The 17499-nt window shown below is 33.3% G+C and overlaps 1 protein-coding gene across 3 annotated transcripts; it reads left to right on the plus strand.

Annotated features, from left to right (window-relative positions):
• Positions 1–8845: 8845 nt before the first annotated feature.
• Positions 8846–14517, plus strand: LOC114391949. 3 transcript variants are annotated; one of them, XM_028352975.1, is made up of 6 exons: positions 8846–9059; positions 9171–9221; positions 9554–9605; positions 9994–10052; positions 10267–10312; positions 14055–14517. In XM_028352975.1, the coding sequence occupies exons 1-6, from the start codon at positions 8934–8936 to the stop codon at positions 14225–14227; spliced, it is 507 nt and encodes a 168-aa protein (XP_028208776.1). In that variant the 5' UTR covers positions 8846–8933; the 3' UTR covers positions 14228–14517. The 3 variants fall into 3 exon arrangements, with proteins under 3 accessions (XP_028208776.1, XP_028208790.1, XP_028208784.1); XM_028352989.1 differs by having other exon boundaries at positions 8847–9059; positions 14063–14517; XM_028352983.1 differs by having other exon boundaries at positions 8850–9059; positions 14082–14517.
• Positions 14518–17499: the final 2982 nt, after the last annotated feature.

A 17499-nucleotide genomic window follows, 5' to 3' on the forward strand; every position in this document is an offset into this window, starting at 1 on the left:
GAACTAAAGTACATGGATACAACTACATCATAATCCAAACTCTAAAGGTTTAGCCAACCATGGTTATGACCCCCAAACGTTCCTTTCGTAGTCCTCAGCTCAGAAAACCCTTGCTGTTCGAAAATAATCAAAATCCAACCTAAAATGCCTCCATTTTTCTATTTATTCTAATGACAATTAAAACAACAATGTGGAGGTCAGTACAAGTCATGTTGAGTTACCATGGCCTATGTTGCTTTTGGCCTTGGATCAGCTCGGGCTGTGCTGTCAATAACATGACCGTTCTTGGATTTGTAAAGTTGAAGGAAGATTTGTTTGTAAATCAATATGGCCATATTGGAATAGCATGGCCTACAAGTACGACATGGGTCGTGTTGCAGTCAACACGAGCCATGCTCTTTGAAAATGTCTAACATTGTCTCTTTTCTTCTTTCTTTTAGCTTTTTTCTTAACCTTTCAGCCTATTTAGTCAATTTTTCACACTTAAGAAATACCCATGAGCTTTGCTAACAAAATAAGATCAAAACAAGATAAAATGGGACAAAATTTGGGACTCAAATATAGTCAAATAACGGTTTACCACCCTGCTCCACGTGAACTCGGGCCACATATAAATCCTTTCAAATACATTACATCACATCATTATTCACAATGTACTATTCACTCTTTAAAGATAATATAAAACATTAAACACTTCCACAACACTTGTAAATCATCATTCAATCAAGTTAAGTACCCAAAATAAATCTTAACTCCACCACACAAATTATAACTTCTACATACTTTGCATTATAATTGGTATAACATCCTTTAAGTTTTGAGTATTACTTCTACCATTTTATGTTGCGTGTCTATGACCTTTGTGAGGTGTAAGCATCATATCTATAGTTATACAAATCCTATTGATACTTACCGTAAGTGCACAATATCGTTCTAGTAATAAAAGTATTGTTTTCTCCACAGGGAACACATTTTGGCTTTGCAATTATCACAATTTAATAGAAATCAAATAATTGGCAAAATATTTAGAAGTGATTTGGGAAAGATTTAGAAATTTGAATGAAGAGATAAAGATAAGATAAAGATAATGATAAAGATAAAGATAAAGCAATATTTTAAACAGATAAGATTGAATAATGGAAAACTTTCAGGATTGAGGTTTTCACACGATGGGTTCCAATTTGCTCGATTGACTAACCAATTGCTCTATTGAATTCTCTATGAAGGCAAATTAATCTTAATTAAACTACGTTCTCTTCCAAGATACGAAGATGTGCCTAAATGAATTTACTCATACTTTCGTGGTAGCTATGCTCAATTAGATCCTTTGTGGTAAGTGTTAATTTGTTGAATCCTTGAAGGATCAAGCCTCTTTTTGTGGTTCAAAACCTAAGTCTTTTATCAAGGTTTTTCAACAATTAGGTTCACCTTTCATTTTTTGCCCAATTATCTAAAATTATGAAAAATGTTGATCAAGTGTTTCACATTCAATAGATCAACAAGATAAAGATCAAGAAAGGAACACAAATAGAAGTAAACAAAATTTCAATTAAACAAAATTGGTTCCCAAAGATTAAGCCCTAATCCTAGAAAATAGGGTTTTACTCACACATAGTCATGATAGAAACCAGAAAAAGAAATAGAAATTGAGAATGGACAAACCAAATGAATCAAGAGGAAGTTTATCTTCGATCATAAATCATCATAAAAGAGTTCAATCAAGAATCCTTTTTCTTCTTTACTAAATAGCCTATTTAAAACCTAAAACGAGTAATAGGTCCAAGCCCAATTGAAAATAAAATAAAAAATTCATAATTAGTCTTTCTAATGCGCCCCACACTGGTGTAGCTATGCCCACAGAGGTGAGGGAGGTGTGTTGGAGGAGAAAATGCATGTTAGGTTCTGATGCGTAAAATATGTTAGGTTTGCACAAGGGCAAGTGTACCTTACATAATATTAATAATGGACTCGAAAGTTTGAATATCGAACCCAACGGACCAATTGTATTTTCAATTAGTCAAATTTATTAAACTAATAGTAGAGATTATTAAAAAGAAGATTTAAATACTTCTATGATTTTAGTTTTTATAAGAAAGCAAATAAATGAATATAAAGAGAGGTTTTCAATTATAATAAGAGTGACCAAGAGCTATGGCACACTAGTACCAATTTTCCCCTAATCCTAGTCCTAATGAAATTCCTTCTCCAGTTAATTACCTATTTCCAAAATCAACTAAAACCTATTATCAAGGTCAAAAGATTAAAAGTTAAAATTAATTCTAGGGACGATTATTTAAAGATTAACTAATCTATTAGGGATCACCCAAATGGTTTGATCATGCAATTTGGTGCAAAACATTCTCTACCTTGATCTACCAATTACTTGCAGATGATCACTACTATGCAATCAATTAAGTATTAGAATGGCTAGTTCCATATAAACATTAAAATAAGGATGAAATTTAATTAACATCAAACAATGAGGAATTCCATTAAGGACAAGGAGAAGAGTATATTTGGACAGTTACATCATAACCGTAGACTTGAGAGACTAGCCACTCATGATCAAAGCAAAACCAGCAATCGTATATAAAAGTAAACATAGACATTCAAATAGACAAAAATAATGATCACGAATTTTCCTAGCAGTGTTGTCCATCAGCTCTCAAAAGCCCTCAAGATTCTCTCAAATTCGTAAAAAGATAAGAATAAAACTAAAGATTTTCTTCCTTTTAAAAAAGTGAGGCCTCTTTCCATATTTATAATATTTTGTGCAGATTCTCCTTCTATCTTTCCTTAATTAAAGAATATTATCAATTAGGATTTAAATATGATAGGTTATCCTTGCAATCTTTAAGTGACATGTACGCAAGTAGACCACATATGTACAAAGTTACCGTACACGTATAGAATTATCCCAGTCGTACAAAATTACCATGATCATGGTCTTCTTATTAGCTCCAAAAATTCATGATATTTAGTTTTTTCCGACATGAAACCTCCTATTCACATGTCTTTCACAAACTTACAGTAAACCATGAGTTTTTTCAAATAAAATGTATTAAAATGCATGAATATGGTGTATATTTTGGTTAAGATATTTCAAAAGGTAAATATAGTATTTAATATTTTTAATTACATATTTTAATGTGAATTAATGTCATGTTTTAATTGTAATTATTATCTATATTAATTAATCATTATTTCCAATTAAAGCCATTATTTCCAATTAATTACTATGAATATTTATATTGAATAAAGTTTAGAGGATAGGAGGATACCCTTTCTTCCTTCTCTATATGAATTCCTGGGATTTCTAATAAAAGGGGTTTGCCAGTTATGTTTCCTTAAATTAATCTTCGGAAGAGTCTGTTATATTTTAGGGAACTTGCGCATATTACGCGAATAAGTCCTTAAGGACAGTTTAATTTTAAACGTGTCATGTTTACTTTGTTTGTGATTATTCGTGATTGTAAATCATAGTTAATGAATAATTGATTTGTGATTTGTCATTGATCATGACAATGGATCCTAAGGACAACAATCTCAAGGACTTATTGTTGTCCATGAAATCTATTGTGGTTTGAATGAGGCATATTACTTTATGGAAATTTACATTTGATATTCAGAAGGTGATAGAGAAGGGGAATGGCCTGAATCCTTGTAGAAGATTTGGTGATAGTGGGGGTGGGAGGTTGTTTCCCATATTGTCTTTATGTCTGTTGTTGAAACAAATTAAAGGATGGTGAGAGGCATGCGCAATCATGCATGAAAAATGATTGGGTAAGAGATTCTTTTACTTGCATTGCTTTATGTGGATGTCATGTTTTTTGAAAGAAAAAGAAGTCATAGCAATGAAAACTAGAAAATGTTTGTATGATCTGGATAGAGTTTTTTGGAAGAGAAATATATGTTTGTGAGAAACAAAAAATCAACTGAATGAAAGATGTAATCTTTATATGTGAAACACATCTATTTAAAGACCCAAGTATGTCTTTGAATCAATATATATATGTCATTTTCTTTTCAAGATGCAATTTTTATTTTTCAGCTGCATCTTTTATGACCATTAAGATGCACTGTACATAATTGTGTAAGATGCTCATTCCTCGTGGCTCTACTATGATTTGAAGAAACTTGTGTTTTAAAATTCTATGGCAATTGGATATTGTTCGATAACTCTACAAATATGTGTCAAAGTTGAGAACCCTATGTTAGAATCGAAATAGAGACAGTTCTATTTTAATTTTAATTCTTTACCGTCTTATGAGATTTTGATTTGGGGTAAAAAGCACATATTTGTTGCTTGGAAGCATCAAGCTTGGTGTGTACTTGTCTGAGAGCACAAATCAATGCTAGAAATTGTGCTATTTCTTAAAAAAAAAATGGGTATTTTATGGTGTTTCTTTGACAACCAATTTCAATGGTTATATTGTATAACTACCCACCTACTCATGTTAATTTGTTATATATGGTGAAAGAACATGAAAATATTTATTTCAGATGTGAGTTCTCTAAATTTTGTTCTTGAATGAAATTGTATTTTGTGACATGAAATACTTGGGAGTATGTGGATTGTTAGCAATTTTCGAGAACTTGGTTTTAGTATCAAGTGCAATGTTCTCTCCAAATACAAAATTTGCATGACATGAGATGCTTGAGAAGTACCAAAAATTATGGTATTAAACATAGTAGATTTTCCTTTGTATTAGAAAATATAGTGATGCTAATCGGATCTTAATTAGTCTAAAATGAGACAAAATCCACTAGTGGTTGTCTCACTGTACATTTTAGTACCTAAATTCATTAGAGTATTTATTGTCACTTGGAATTCAATCAAGCAGACCTATATAATTTTATCTACTATAGAGACTGAGTTTTGACTCCAAATATGAGATTGATTATGTAAAAAAATTTCTTAGCAAATGTGTTCCTTTATAGGAAAGTGCATATTCTATATGTACGTTGCGATTGTCAAAAAATGAAGAGATATTTTGGTAAAGCAATTACTTAAAATATGGAAGTATTTTATTTATGTGAAATCAATAATGAATTCAACCGATCCTCTGACTGAAACCCCTAGTGAAGAAATTCTTTTTTTGAAACATCGAGAGGAATGAGACTTAGGCCACTTAAAAACAAGCAAATGATTGTAACCTTAACCTTTGTGATTGGAGATCCCATGAAGAAGGTTCAATGGGAAAAATAAGTCATTTGTTAGTTTTGCTAGCACTAAAATTGATTTTAATCATTTTTCAATTTTTAGTCCCTTCCTATGGTGTGAGAAAGTGTTATATGTTGCATTAATGTGAGGTTAAACTTTATAGTTAAGCTTTATGTGGGGTAGTGAGAAAGCTTGACAATATTAAAGTTTTTAATGATTTTTATATCTCTTATTGAGTGGTGTATGATTTGAAGCATACACTTAATGAAATTACCTATATAAGTGTCAAGTGAGACCGCTTGTATGAGATCCTGACAAGATCTCTAAAGCACACATGAATACTGGACATGTGCATGGCCTACTAGAGGAACACAACAATAACGACAAGAATTGTGGGGGTGTACTATGATTGGTAAACCACTAGCACAAGTCAAGTGTTATAGGTTCAATAGCTTGCTACACCTACTACATTGTGTGTCATGTCTTAACAGTCTAACTCTTATTCAATAGCTTGTTACACCAGGTCCCATGCATTACATCCAAGAGAAAGAGAACTCATGAATTTCTTATCTTTTCTTACAATGTTTTCTTTAACCTTTTAAAATATGTGTGAGATTGTTGTATATTTTGGTTAAGACATTTCAAAAGGAAAATATACCATTTAATCTTTTTAATTACATATTTTAATCTAAATTAATTTCATGTTTTAATTGTAATTATTATCTATTTTAATTATATTAAATAACCATTATTTCCAATTAAAGTCATTATTTCTAATTAATTACAATGAATATTTATATTGAAGAAAGTTTAGAGAATAGGAGAAGACCCTTTGTTCCTTCTCTGTGTGGGTTCTTAGGTTTTCTCACAAAAAGAGTTTTCTAGTTTTGTTGTCTCAAATTAATCTTGGGAAGAACTTGTTATATACTGAGGGACTTGCACATATTACACGGATAAGTCCTTGAGGACAGTGTAATTTTACACGTCTCAGGTTTACTTTGTGATTATTCATGATTGTAAATTGTAGTTCCTGAATAATTGGTTTGTGGTTCATCATTGATTGTGACAATGGATCCTAAGGACAACAAAATATGACATGAAAACTCATAACTCATAACTAGGTCTCATACTTATGGTTTCTAACTCATAACTCTTGTTTTGAGCCCTCCACATATAACTTCTCAAAGGCATTCTGTAAATGGGACCTTGCTTAAAATATTCTAAGTTTCCACTTGAATTCTATTTAGAAATCTTCTCAATCCATCCAATTCTTCTTATAGATTTCAATACAAGGTTTATTCTTATGAGTTTATGTAATCCTTCCTTAATTTCTACTTAAAAAGTCTCCACTTTCCAAAAGAGGATTCTAATACATACACAAACTAGTTGGTGACTATCTTTCAAATAATTCTTATTTAGGTAAATACCTATCATCGTCTCTTCTTTCAAGATCCTAGCATCTGGTTCTTGTAAGGCATCCACATATACTCCTGTATTTCCACATAGTCCTCTTCTTTAATGACTTCGGACTAAACTTTCCCTTCCTATGTTTTTTTCTTCTTCTAATTCTTAACTAGGTTGGTAACTATTTTGACCTCATCTCTTACTAGGTAGATACTCACCAAAACCATTTTATTCTCTCACTAGACATATTCTTTAGGTACTCGCTTTAGGCCAAAAGTGTTTCTCTTCCATTCTACTTTTCTTGGCTATTTTAAGCTTAATACATTAATAGCCAAAGATAATCTCAACTATAAGGAGTTCAATGACTTCTTTCAAATTCCTCTTGGGATGATTATACTCTTAAGGCCTCTATGAATCTCGTAAACTCTTATATTAGTTTCATAAACTCAATGGTGGGTTTGTTCTATTCATGGGATACTTGTTACAACTTTCCTTCTTTAGACTAGGCTTAGCTCTTAAGCATTATTGTTGGTTAAGGTGGTTAACTTAACTCCAGTGCCAATTTAGGAGGTAGGTAATTCTAGGAGATATACTTTTATCAACTATTGCTCTTCTAAGTGGCTCTACCTCTACACTACCACTGTTGCTACTAGGTGGGTATGTCTACTTATTTCTTATTAGCCTCATCTTAAGGACATATGTGGGGGTTTACCACAAGGTGCCTGTTACATAGAACTATCTAAGGTAACATCTCTCACTTGGCCTAGCCTAGCTAAGACTAAGGTCATCATCCCCTTATGTGAAAACAATTGTACCCTTATTTCCATTTTCAAGCTAGATAAGCACTTAACTCTCAATTCTATGATCTTCTACTAACAACTCAATGGCATGGAAAACATAAAGAACAAGCATAAGCAATTAAAGAGAAATATGATGATGTCATAAATCCCTCATTACAATAACTCAAAAACAATAAAACATCAATATGAATGCAACATACAATTTACACATAGTGATTATATGAATTAAGCATTTCAAGGTTAGGAAAAATCTCATTCCCTTCACACACACATGCACACACATAAAGGTACACATAAAAGAACACAAAGAAACACACACACACACACACACACACCAAGAGGCCCATACATAAATGCATGCATGATTGCTCATACATTCATAACAATAAAGAGATTTTCCATACCTAAACCCTTATCTCTCTCACTCTCACCCTTTGATCATGTGAATCATTCAACTTTCCATTTATTCTAAACAAATCATATCTAGACAAGATATTAAACACCAATACGACAAGCTTGGAATTAATTAAATCAAACAAAATATAAAACATCACTAAAAAAACATGGGGAAAAAGGATGCACACATAGTGATACACTTATTTTACACTCTTCATCTAGAAAACATATGTCCATTTCATGTTCTAATGAATAGGAAAGGTACTTATGCATGATAATTAAAGGAACTTCCTCATATAAAGCAACAATTAAGAGTAATCCATAGTATGTACAACAACACTCCCACTTAAGGGCCATCATATCAATCGGAAGAGACATGCATTGAAACATCCTATACTTAATTATACATGCAAGCATCCAAGTAAGAACCAAAAAATTGAAAATAACTATACATCTTTCAAACATAAGAAATAAGCTTAGTTCTTAAGACTTGCATATAACAAAAGGAGATCAATGACAATTGTTCTAGATCTTTGTTTTCACTTGTCATAGTGCCTCATTTGCATTGCACAAATTATTGAGATGATACATCTCAAATTTGACAACAACTAGAATTCATGGTATAGCGAGTGACCAAAACAATTAACATACTTCAAATAATGTCAATCACTTTCACATAAAACACATAAAAAAACATGGAAGATACATAACTTACAAGCCAAAAGATTCGACTTGCTCTGATACTACTAAATATATATATATATATATATATATATTTATATATATTTTAAATTTTCGGAAAGTTCACAATTTAACAATTTTTTAAACATGTTTTTTAAATAGGTTTTACAAAATTATTATCTTTCAAAATATTTTTTTTTATAATTGTGATGAAATAAAAAATAATTTTTAGTTTTTATAACTTTTTTAGAAAAGCAAATTACTAGAGGGACATTTTTTTTCTTCATAAGTTGAAAGAAAGTGATAAACACATTATTATATAAAAATAAAAAATAAAAATAAAAAGAAAGGAAAAAAAGAGATAAACACAATTTATTTTTCTTTTAATACGAAAAAAACGTGAGGATTCGTTCTCAAGTCTCATCTAATCTATACCCCGTCTAAATCTCCGAGTGGTTGACACCGATCGAAGTAGCAGCACACAGAAAATGGGCACTCGAGAGGTGTACGAAGAGAAACTAAGGACCGGAAATCTCCACCACGATCCCACCATCAACCCTGGCCTCGGTTCCGCTCGATGCCCTCGCTGTCTCTCTCTCCTCAACCCTAATTTCGTCTGTCTCTCTCTCTCTCTCTCTCTCTCTCTTCGCAACGTATTTGTGTGTTACTGCAAATAAGCTGTTCGATGAATTGACTCAACGAAATTGTCTCTGTTTTGCGACCAGGAAAGAGGCGAGTGGACCATCACTCCCGTCTTGCACGATGCCACTGCCGTCGTAAGTTCCTCTCTTCCTAATTCGCTTCGGTTTGAGTTTTTTTTCTCTCTTTTTTTGTGTGAACCAAGGTATCCTCGGCCGAAATGCAAGGACTAATGGAATTGAGCTCTTCCAACTGATACTTTTTCATGCGCATGACTTAGGGATGGAATCCATGATAACAATAATATTAATATTAATATTTTAATAAAATTAAGATTAATGAAAAAATTTGAGTTTATTTTTTTTACTTCAAAGATGAGACTAACCATTTTTGAGCTTAAATTCTGACAATATGCTTATTGTATGAGTGGTGTTGTTGTTGCTTATTTTCTGTGTTTGCTGTTGAATAGGCTGGGTCGGGGATTGGTGGTATGCTTGGTTTTGTTCATGGTTTCAATACAGGTAACGTTATTTTCTTGTGTTTATCTTTATGATGTATCATATGAGATGAAGTTTGATATGAAGTTGGTGTCTATTTTATTTTCAGCATTAAATTCAGGTCATTTTGTTGTGATAAATATTTTTAAGATTTTCTTTTTACTTACTTTGGCATTATAATATTTTTAATAGGTATTATAACGTCTCTAAAACATAGGTTTTTAATTGAGCTGAATGACATCGTCTAATCCATGTAATCACCTCACCTAGCTGGATAAGGCTTTGTTGTTATTGTATTATAGTATTTAATTATTTATTGATGGTGTTAAACTCTTTGCGCTATTGGTGGATTAATATTAAAATCCATGTACCTTCTTTGGTGAAGGTATTGCTAATTAATCTTTGGTTGTAGGTTTACCTCTTCTTCAAAATGGTCTGAAGGGACCGAAGTGGCTTCCTTTTGTTGTTGGGGTACGAAGTCCTTGATTGCCTTCTGAGTTTCCTTTGCAATTACTATTACTTTATGCTTTGTTGATGTCTTGAATAGACCTGTCATAGAAGTTGGTTTCATCGTCTTTATGTTTTTCTTTTATAGTTAGCAGATTAGATGTAGTGATGTAGTGATGTACCATAGTGCTCAGTTATTTTCTAGAGCTAACTTATTTCTTTTATAATTTGTTCTCAGATTCCTCCATTGTTGATATTCTCCGGCCTAAGTGCAGCATTTGGAGGTAACTTCTGTTCTAGCCTATTTCTTAGATTTATATTAGGGCCTTCAAATTTTAATAGTGCTCACTGCTGAATATTTGAAAACTATTGTGTTGTAGTGGCTTTAACATAAAAAGAAGCATGAAATGATAGGTCATGCTCCATTTGTTTCTGGCTTTGTTTTTTGGTTACTTGAATCAATGTTGTAAATCTCAAGATACTACTACCTAGGGTAAGAAGGATGGGTAAGAGACAAGTATGTGTGCCAGTAACATGGATCTTAAGTAAGAGCCCAACATGCAAAATTATAAAATGACTGAAATAGGCAAAATAACTTAAAATTACTACTAACATGTTGTCTAACTTCAATAGTTCAATTGAAAATGCATGGAAAAGTCAGAACTTAACTCAAGTTAAAGGTGTAACTTATGATATAAAAGGCATTAGTTTTAGTACCAAAAGAAAAAAAAAGGACATGTTCTTTTGCAACATCTATCATCAACTGTTAGCTACACCCAGTGAAATGTAAAGAAGCATCAAAGCAACAACAAATAATTTGAAAGGAAAGAAGATTGTTTGAAAATGTAGGAACAAACCAGTAACCACACCCAGTGGCCAAGAAAGGGACGGGTGCTGCTTAACTGATTTAGGACTGAAAGAAGGTGGAACATGGATCTGTACGGGGAGAAGATAATCTAGGGTAGAGGGCCCATTTGTATTTGATTTGAACAAATTGAATCTTGTGACCCATTATCCTTAGAAAGGGCAGAAGGGCTCGATCCCAGACCAGGCTCCGCTCAAGGCGATGGGAAGGAGAGGAGTTCTGGAAGGGCCCATGACCCCAAAGAATGATTGTTATTGGGTAGTAATGACAGGATGCCCAAGTTTGGGAGAGTTTACCAAAGAAGGAAGGGAATCAAGGGAAGAATCAAGGTAAGAAGGATGGGTAAGACACAATTTGTTATGCATTTTGGGGAAAGTTCCAAGAGTAGATGGTGTGTGTGAATTTTGTAATACTCCAGTAAAGAGGGGAGCAGAGCTGCGTCTCTGCAGGAGCCTTTTGATCTAGTTTATGTATATTTCACTGAAGCTAAATAATACTGGAGAGTTGTCATTCAGTTCTTGCAAAGTTTTTCCTGCCACCTCGCTTAATTTTCTGTCTGCTTTCCTAACAGTGGTTTAACCTGCCAAATTGCCATTGTGATTGGAATATCTTGGTAAGCGAAGCTACAGTCATGTCCCTGTCTTGCAGTTGTAGACTAAGGTTGCTGTTATTGATAGTTGCTTAGTAGAGCTCCAGGAATCCTTCAAGGCTGCAATGGCTGAAGGCATTGTTTGATCTTGCTTGTAGCCATCAAGATGACAGAGAAGCAGGTGGTGGGATCCACAGCAGAAATTCAGTGGTTGTGGTCCTTCTTAATCAGGAAGTGAGGTAGACCATAGAGGAGTATTGTATATCCATTAGAAAAGAGGAGCTCCCAATGTTTGATTCCCAATACCCTGTTGGATTGATAACCTGAGCTGAAGAGTAGCACATTTCCTTATTAATCATTAAGATGCCGTCTTTATCCTTATTCAAATCATCGTCTTACATAGGGAAAAATTCAAGAGAGAAGTAGGAGATTCAAGAATCCCTTTGAAGAGTTGTTTGACTTAGAGAAAAGAGGATCGACTAATGAATTTATCAGAACTTAGAAATGCAACATTGTTTTAAGGTTCACCTTGGACTCCAGCGTGTCACTTAACATGCTAGGTCATTGCTCCATCTTTAGATTTTGATGTGAATTAATGTCAGGGATGAAAGTTATTGGAGCTCTGCAAACTCAAGGACTAATATCTTACTTTATAAATCTCAGGGACTAAAGTAAGAAACCCCTACAATGTTGGGGACAAAAGTGGGAATTTACTCCCTGAATCATGGAGAGGCTGTACACCGGTGGTAAGTGAAATGGAAGGGAAAATCTATTGATGACTCTACCTGAGAGAATGAGTTCATTCTTAGAAATCCGTTCCCCTTTTTTTGTCTCGAGGACAAGGCAGTTCAAGAGGAGGGAAGTGATAAGGCCCATGAATCTGAAGGAGAGTTATTGGGTCATAATGATAGAAGGTCCAAAATTTGGAGGGTTTACCGAAGGATAAAGAAAGGGAATCAAGAGGAGAATCAGGAAATGTTTGGCTGAGCTGAGGTGGCAGGTTGTTACACAGTTTGTTATGTTTAAAATTAGGGGTAGTGTCAGGTGGGTTTTAGGGTGAGAGGCCCATGAGTGGTGTGTTACTTTCGAAATGCTCCAGTGAGGAGGGGGCCAGAGCTTCATCTCCATAGTCTGTAGGAGCCTTTTTTTTTTGGTTTAAATTTATTTCCCTTAAACTAAATATAATACTGAAGGGTTTTCTTTCGGTTCTTGCTAGTTTTTCCTACTATTTTGCTTTTCTTCTGGTATCCTAAATTCCTAACAAGTTCAGCCCTTGCCATAAGCCACAGACAAATTTGCACCAGTCGTACCGCTCTCAGCCATAGGCCATCACCCACAGATTGATGAACTTTCCTGCATGGCTATTAACTACCTGTCTTGGTTTCAACTTTGAAGTCGCTTGAGATATTAAACCATTCATGACCTATTTAATAGATTAAATTTTCAGAAGACTTAGTTTTTGACAGATCTGTAGTTATTATCGCTAAAATGATTAAATAGTTGTCATCATATTTATTGGCTTTTGAAGTTAAAATTTATGTCTCAGTGTGTGATTGAAATTAAAGGTGAAACAGCCATCTCAAGGAGGTAGAACTGCTTTGTCTGTCCTTGTAAATATAAATTATTATTCTTTTAAAACACTGTTTAAAAAACTGAATCACACCAGCAGTGACCTGCTTGAACCAGAGCTGGTTTGGAGCTTTAAAACAGATCATGTGATCGATGATAATAACATAACATGCCACCAAGCGGAATGTATTATAACAGTGGAAGTACAACTTTCCTGAATAGATCACATGTCAGTTGCCACCAATGGAATTCATTTCACCACTGTTCAGCCATCATGCCACCAGCAGCATGACATTATATGTGTACCCGACTGTCTGGAGAACTTGAAGAAGCTACTCAAAACCCTAAAATTGGTCATTGGTGGAAACTGAGTTGAAGTGAGGTACCTTAGTACTTAGTAGAGACTTCCTTAGCTTATGTAAGGGCAAAGTAGAATTCTTGTTAGCTCCAACAAGGATAAAAAAGAGATTTTGTTATAAAGAAATGCAAAATGCAAATCAGATTTCAATTCAACAGAAGCATTGCGGTTGTGATGTTTATTATTTTTTTTATCGGCAAATGGTAGTTGTTATTTTGTTAGTTTTTGTTAGTGGGAGGACTCAAACCCACAACCTCTCCCCCACCTCCTCCCTTCTCCCTTCACCACCAAGCCAACCATATATCTCGAGTTGTGATGCTTAGGACATATGGCAGTTCATGCCATAACAGCTGCAAACCCAATAGGTGACTCAAATGGAGCTTTGCAGCAGTAGACTGCTGCAAGTGCACCTTTATCTGGTTCAGTTGACTATTCTTCTATTTACATGTTTGAGAATTGGCGTATGAAATTCCTGACTCGGTTATCAACATTGCACATAGGTTGAACTGATGTTTATATTAGAATATGTTACTTGCTATGTGATATTTTATATAGTATTCACAAGAAAATACCACTTAGGTGTTCAAGTCTTGTAGTTTATTTTGGTGATGATACTATATGCTTTGAAATTTGAATACCTTTTAGTAATGCAGATACATGTGAAACTTTTAGGTTATGTGCTTCCAAAGTTCACTCAACTTACCGTAACATCCTACTATGCCTCCTCGAGTGCCTCACATTATGGAATCTCGCTTCTCACCCGACATATTGAAGAGAATTACAGTTCCAAAACTCGGCAGCACCTCAAGAGGCTCTGATAATTCCTTTCGGGTGTACTGACAAGGAAAATACATTACCTTCTGGCAATTTTGTTTACATTACCTTCCTGTGGATGGTTTGGAGTGTTAAAATTTCATTTATAATATTGTTACTCCATACGGAAATGCTTATAATGTGAATAATGCCTATTTATATTTTACTATTAAGCTGTGATAAGCTCATTTATTGAAGTGTAATGTGTAGTGTTTTAGGGGAAGCGACTAAGAAAGAAAACTAGCAAAAATTCAAGTCAATCTTATTTTTATGGCAATTTTATTCGTAAGATTTATTTACATAGCATCAAATCTAGTCGTATGCAGCTGTTGAAGGGGCATTTGGTTGTCAGTTGTTGAAGGGGCATTTGGTTGTTCTACTGCTGAATGAATTGGTATGTGGGAAGGGAAAATTATAATCATTCATATACTTTTCTCTGCCATCTCACTATTATCCCAATTTCTTTCCTATTTTCAATTTTTTTTCATTACATCATTTATCACATCTAGTATTTTTTTTTCTCTTTACTTTTTTTTTCTTTTCTCTCATATTTCTACTATAATTCACCTCAAATGTTTGTCACTAGTGGGAAGTTGGGAGGAAAAATGAGATAAAATTGGTGTTTCAGTGTACTTGGGGTCCGGGCTAATATGTATGGGTCCTAATGTTTGGGTGAACTTATTATAAAGAGGTGAATTTAACAATTAATAGTATATTTGGATGACATCACATAATAAATTTTATTCCACAAAATCATGGTGATAACATGCAAAACAATAAAAATAATTATTTGTTGCTTTGTCTTTATCATGAAAATAATTGTTTCTCACCATGAATTTAATCCAAAAAACACTATAAAACATGAACACAATCAGGGTTAGGTTTGAGTTTCAAAGAAACATGTGTCCCAACCAAATAAAACTCATTTAGTTTATTTGTTTATTGACTATGATATTTATACAAAATATTCACGTTTTGAAAGTAGTAATTAATTTCTATCAGGAAAATAAGAATTATAAGGACACATAAAGAAGAGTGTTTCTCTTTTAATACAATACTTGTTTAGCTTATTTGGTTTAAGTGAAAGATTTATTTTTTTATTCCTAGTTTTGTTTTAAAATTTATAATAAATTCACCTCTTTATTTTTTATGTACATTTTTAATCACTTCATTTATAAATTAGAAGCAATTAAGTCTAAAGAGCCAACGTTGTTGAATCAATAAATGAAAAATGAAGTAGTGGTGGCAATTAAGTTGAGTTAGCATCTTATGGTGTTGTTAGATGCTGATCTAATCAATTGCGCTGATATGACACTTGCGATAGTGAAATCAAACTCAAAATGTTAGGGGTACTTGGGGACAATAAAAATAAAGAAAATATATGTCTTCCCTATCATTTACTTGTAAGCTTGAAAAAGGAGGGTATGCAATCATTTTGGCCTCTTTTGAACTGCATTCAAGAAGTACCTATATATGTTAAGCTCGTCACTTTCTGGACGAATTTTGTTATTTGATTTGACACTATTAACCGAACTCTGTGGATTTTGTTGTTTCCATTTTGTAAATTAAAACATCAAAAGCACAGTTTGATGAAATGGGATGAATTGGTTACCGTTTTTAAGATATGAGGATGAAATTGCTCATCCTATACTAGTCTCCCCATCAAATAAGTAAAAAGGAGATGAAGTGTGTATTCTCAATTTCTCATTATAAATTTGAAGTCAAACTCCTGCTCCATTACAAGCTTTAATTTACTATACATTATAAAATTAAGAAAATACTGAATTTTGGTTAAATTGAAAAGAAAATAGTTAATGTAATAAAATGGTTTAATAATATTTTTCTTATAAAAAATAGAATTTTTGGTTTAGGATCAATTTTAGCAGTTTTTAAAAATTCTGATTTTGAAAGTTGATTGGAGTAATTGAAATACTTTGTCCAATTCAATCCAATCCTATTTTGAATAAACATTATGATTTAGATTCGAATTTATTTGAGTGACTTACTAATTTAATGTGCCAAAGTAAGTTAAAACTAGTGAGTCAGATTTTTCCCCCATTAGAAAAATTTCCAAATTTAACTGGATTCGCTGTTGACGAAAAAACAATTGAATTCATCTAAACTATAATTATTTATATAAAGCTCATTTAGACATATTATGCACATCATAGATATTTTTAAATAGTAAAGTCATATTTCGTCGTCCAAAGATGCTTTAATTAAAAAATTATGCATTAAAAAATATAAATTGTCACAATATATATAAGTCGTTAAAGGGGGTATGTATGTCTAAGTTGGTATTTAAATTGATCGCTGTCATGATTAAAACTGACGTGAGAGTCTGGCCGTTTATTGAGACACTCACAACAACGGGTTTAAGTAAAAGCCAATTCAAAATTCCATTTCTGATTTCTGTCTCAGAAGGAGAAAAGGGGCGCCAATAGGGAAATTTCTGCATTTAAAGGACTGGCAAATTGATGATGAAATTGGAAACGATAGTGGGGCACAAATTGTTTAATTAGAGGCATCTTTGGGCGATGAAAAATTGAAAATCTTGTTAGCTAGTTTACTCCAATTTTATGCCACGCACGTAGTATAGTAGTAGTGAGTGCGAATGCAACACAATAATTGTGAACAAAGGTAGTAGCTAGTAGCAATATTCCTTGACACACAAATAATAATAGTAGTAATAAGAATAATTAAAATTTCTTTGTTCATGCAGTTGTCATAATGAGATGAGGACTCTCATGACTGGATGGTGGGAGAGGGGTGTACTGAAGAAGTTGTTTTATTAAGTCCAACTTGTTGCATTGCTGGCTCATACTAGCTTATGACAAGTGCACAGAAGCTGAACATGAAATTGATTTCTTTAGGTGGGTATCACATGTAGTTCTGGATCAAACCTTACTTGACCAATTAGGCATGATAGCGTTGTGTGTGGGTGTGCCTACTCTATATTGAAGGATCAACTGAACCTATACATAGCATTGACTTGAGGGTGGTCCTACAATAGTGTACATTTGGATCCATTTAATGAATGAATAAAATTATAGGCAGCTCCTAAGACTCAGAGATGTTAACTTGTAGGGATCGGATGACCCTATGGGGGGGCTAGGATACGGAGTCCCCTTCCCATTCCCATCATTCCACTTTGAAGTGTTATTTTAATTTATTGTATTGTATCCATTCTTTGTGGGGGAGTTACAAAACTGTAAAAAAATAATAATAATTAATAGTAACAAATTATCGCAAGATTTTTGAGAAAAAACAATAAAGA

Source organism: Glycine soja, chromosome 2 (assembly GCF_004193775.1).
Source record: "Glycine soja cultivar W05 chromosome 2, ASM419377v2, whole genome shotgun sequence".
In the NCBI taxonomy this organism is placed as follows: domain Eukaryota; kingdom Viridiplantae; phylum Streptophyta; class Magnoliopsida; order Fabales; family Fabaceae; genus Glycine; species Glycine soja.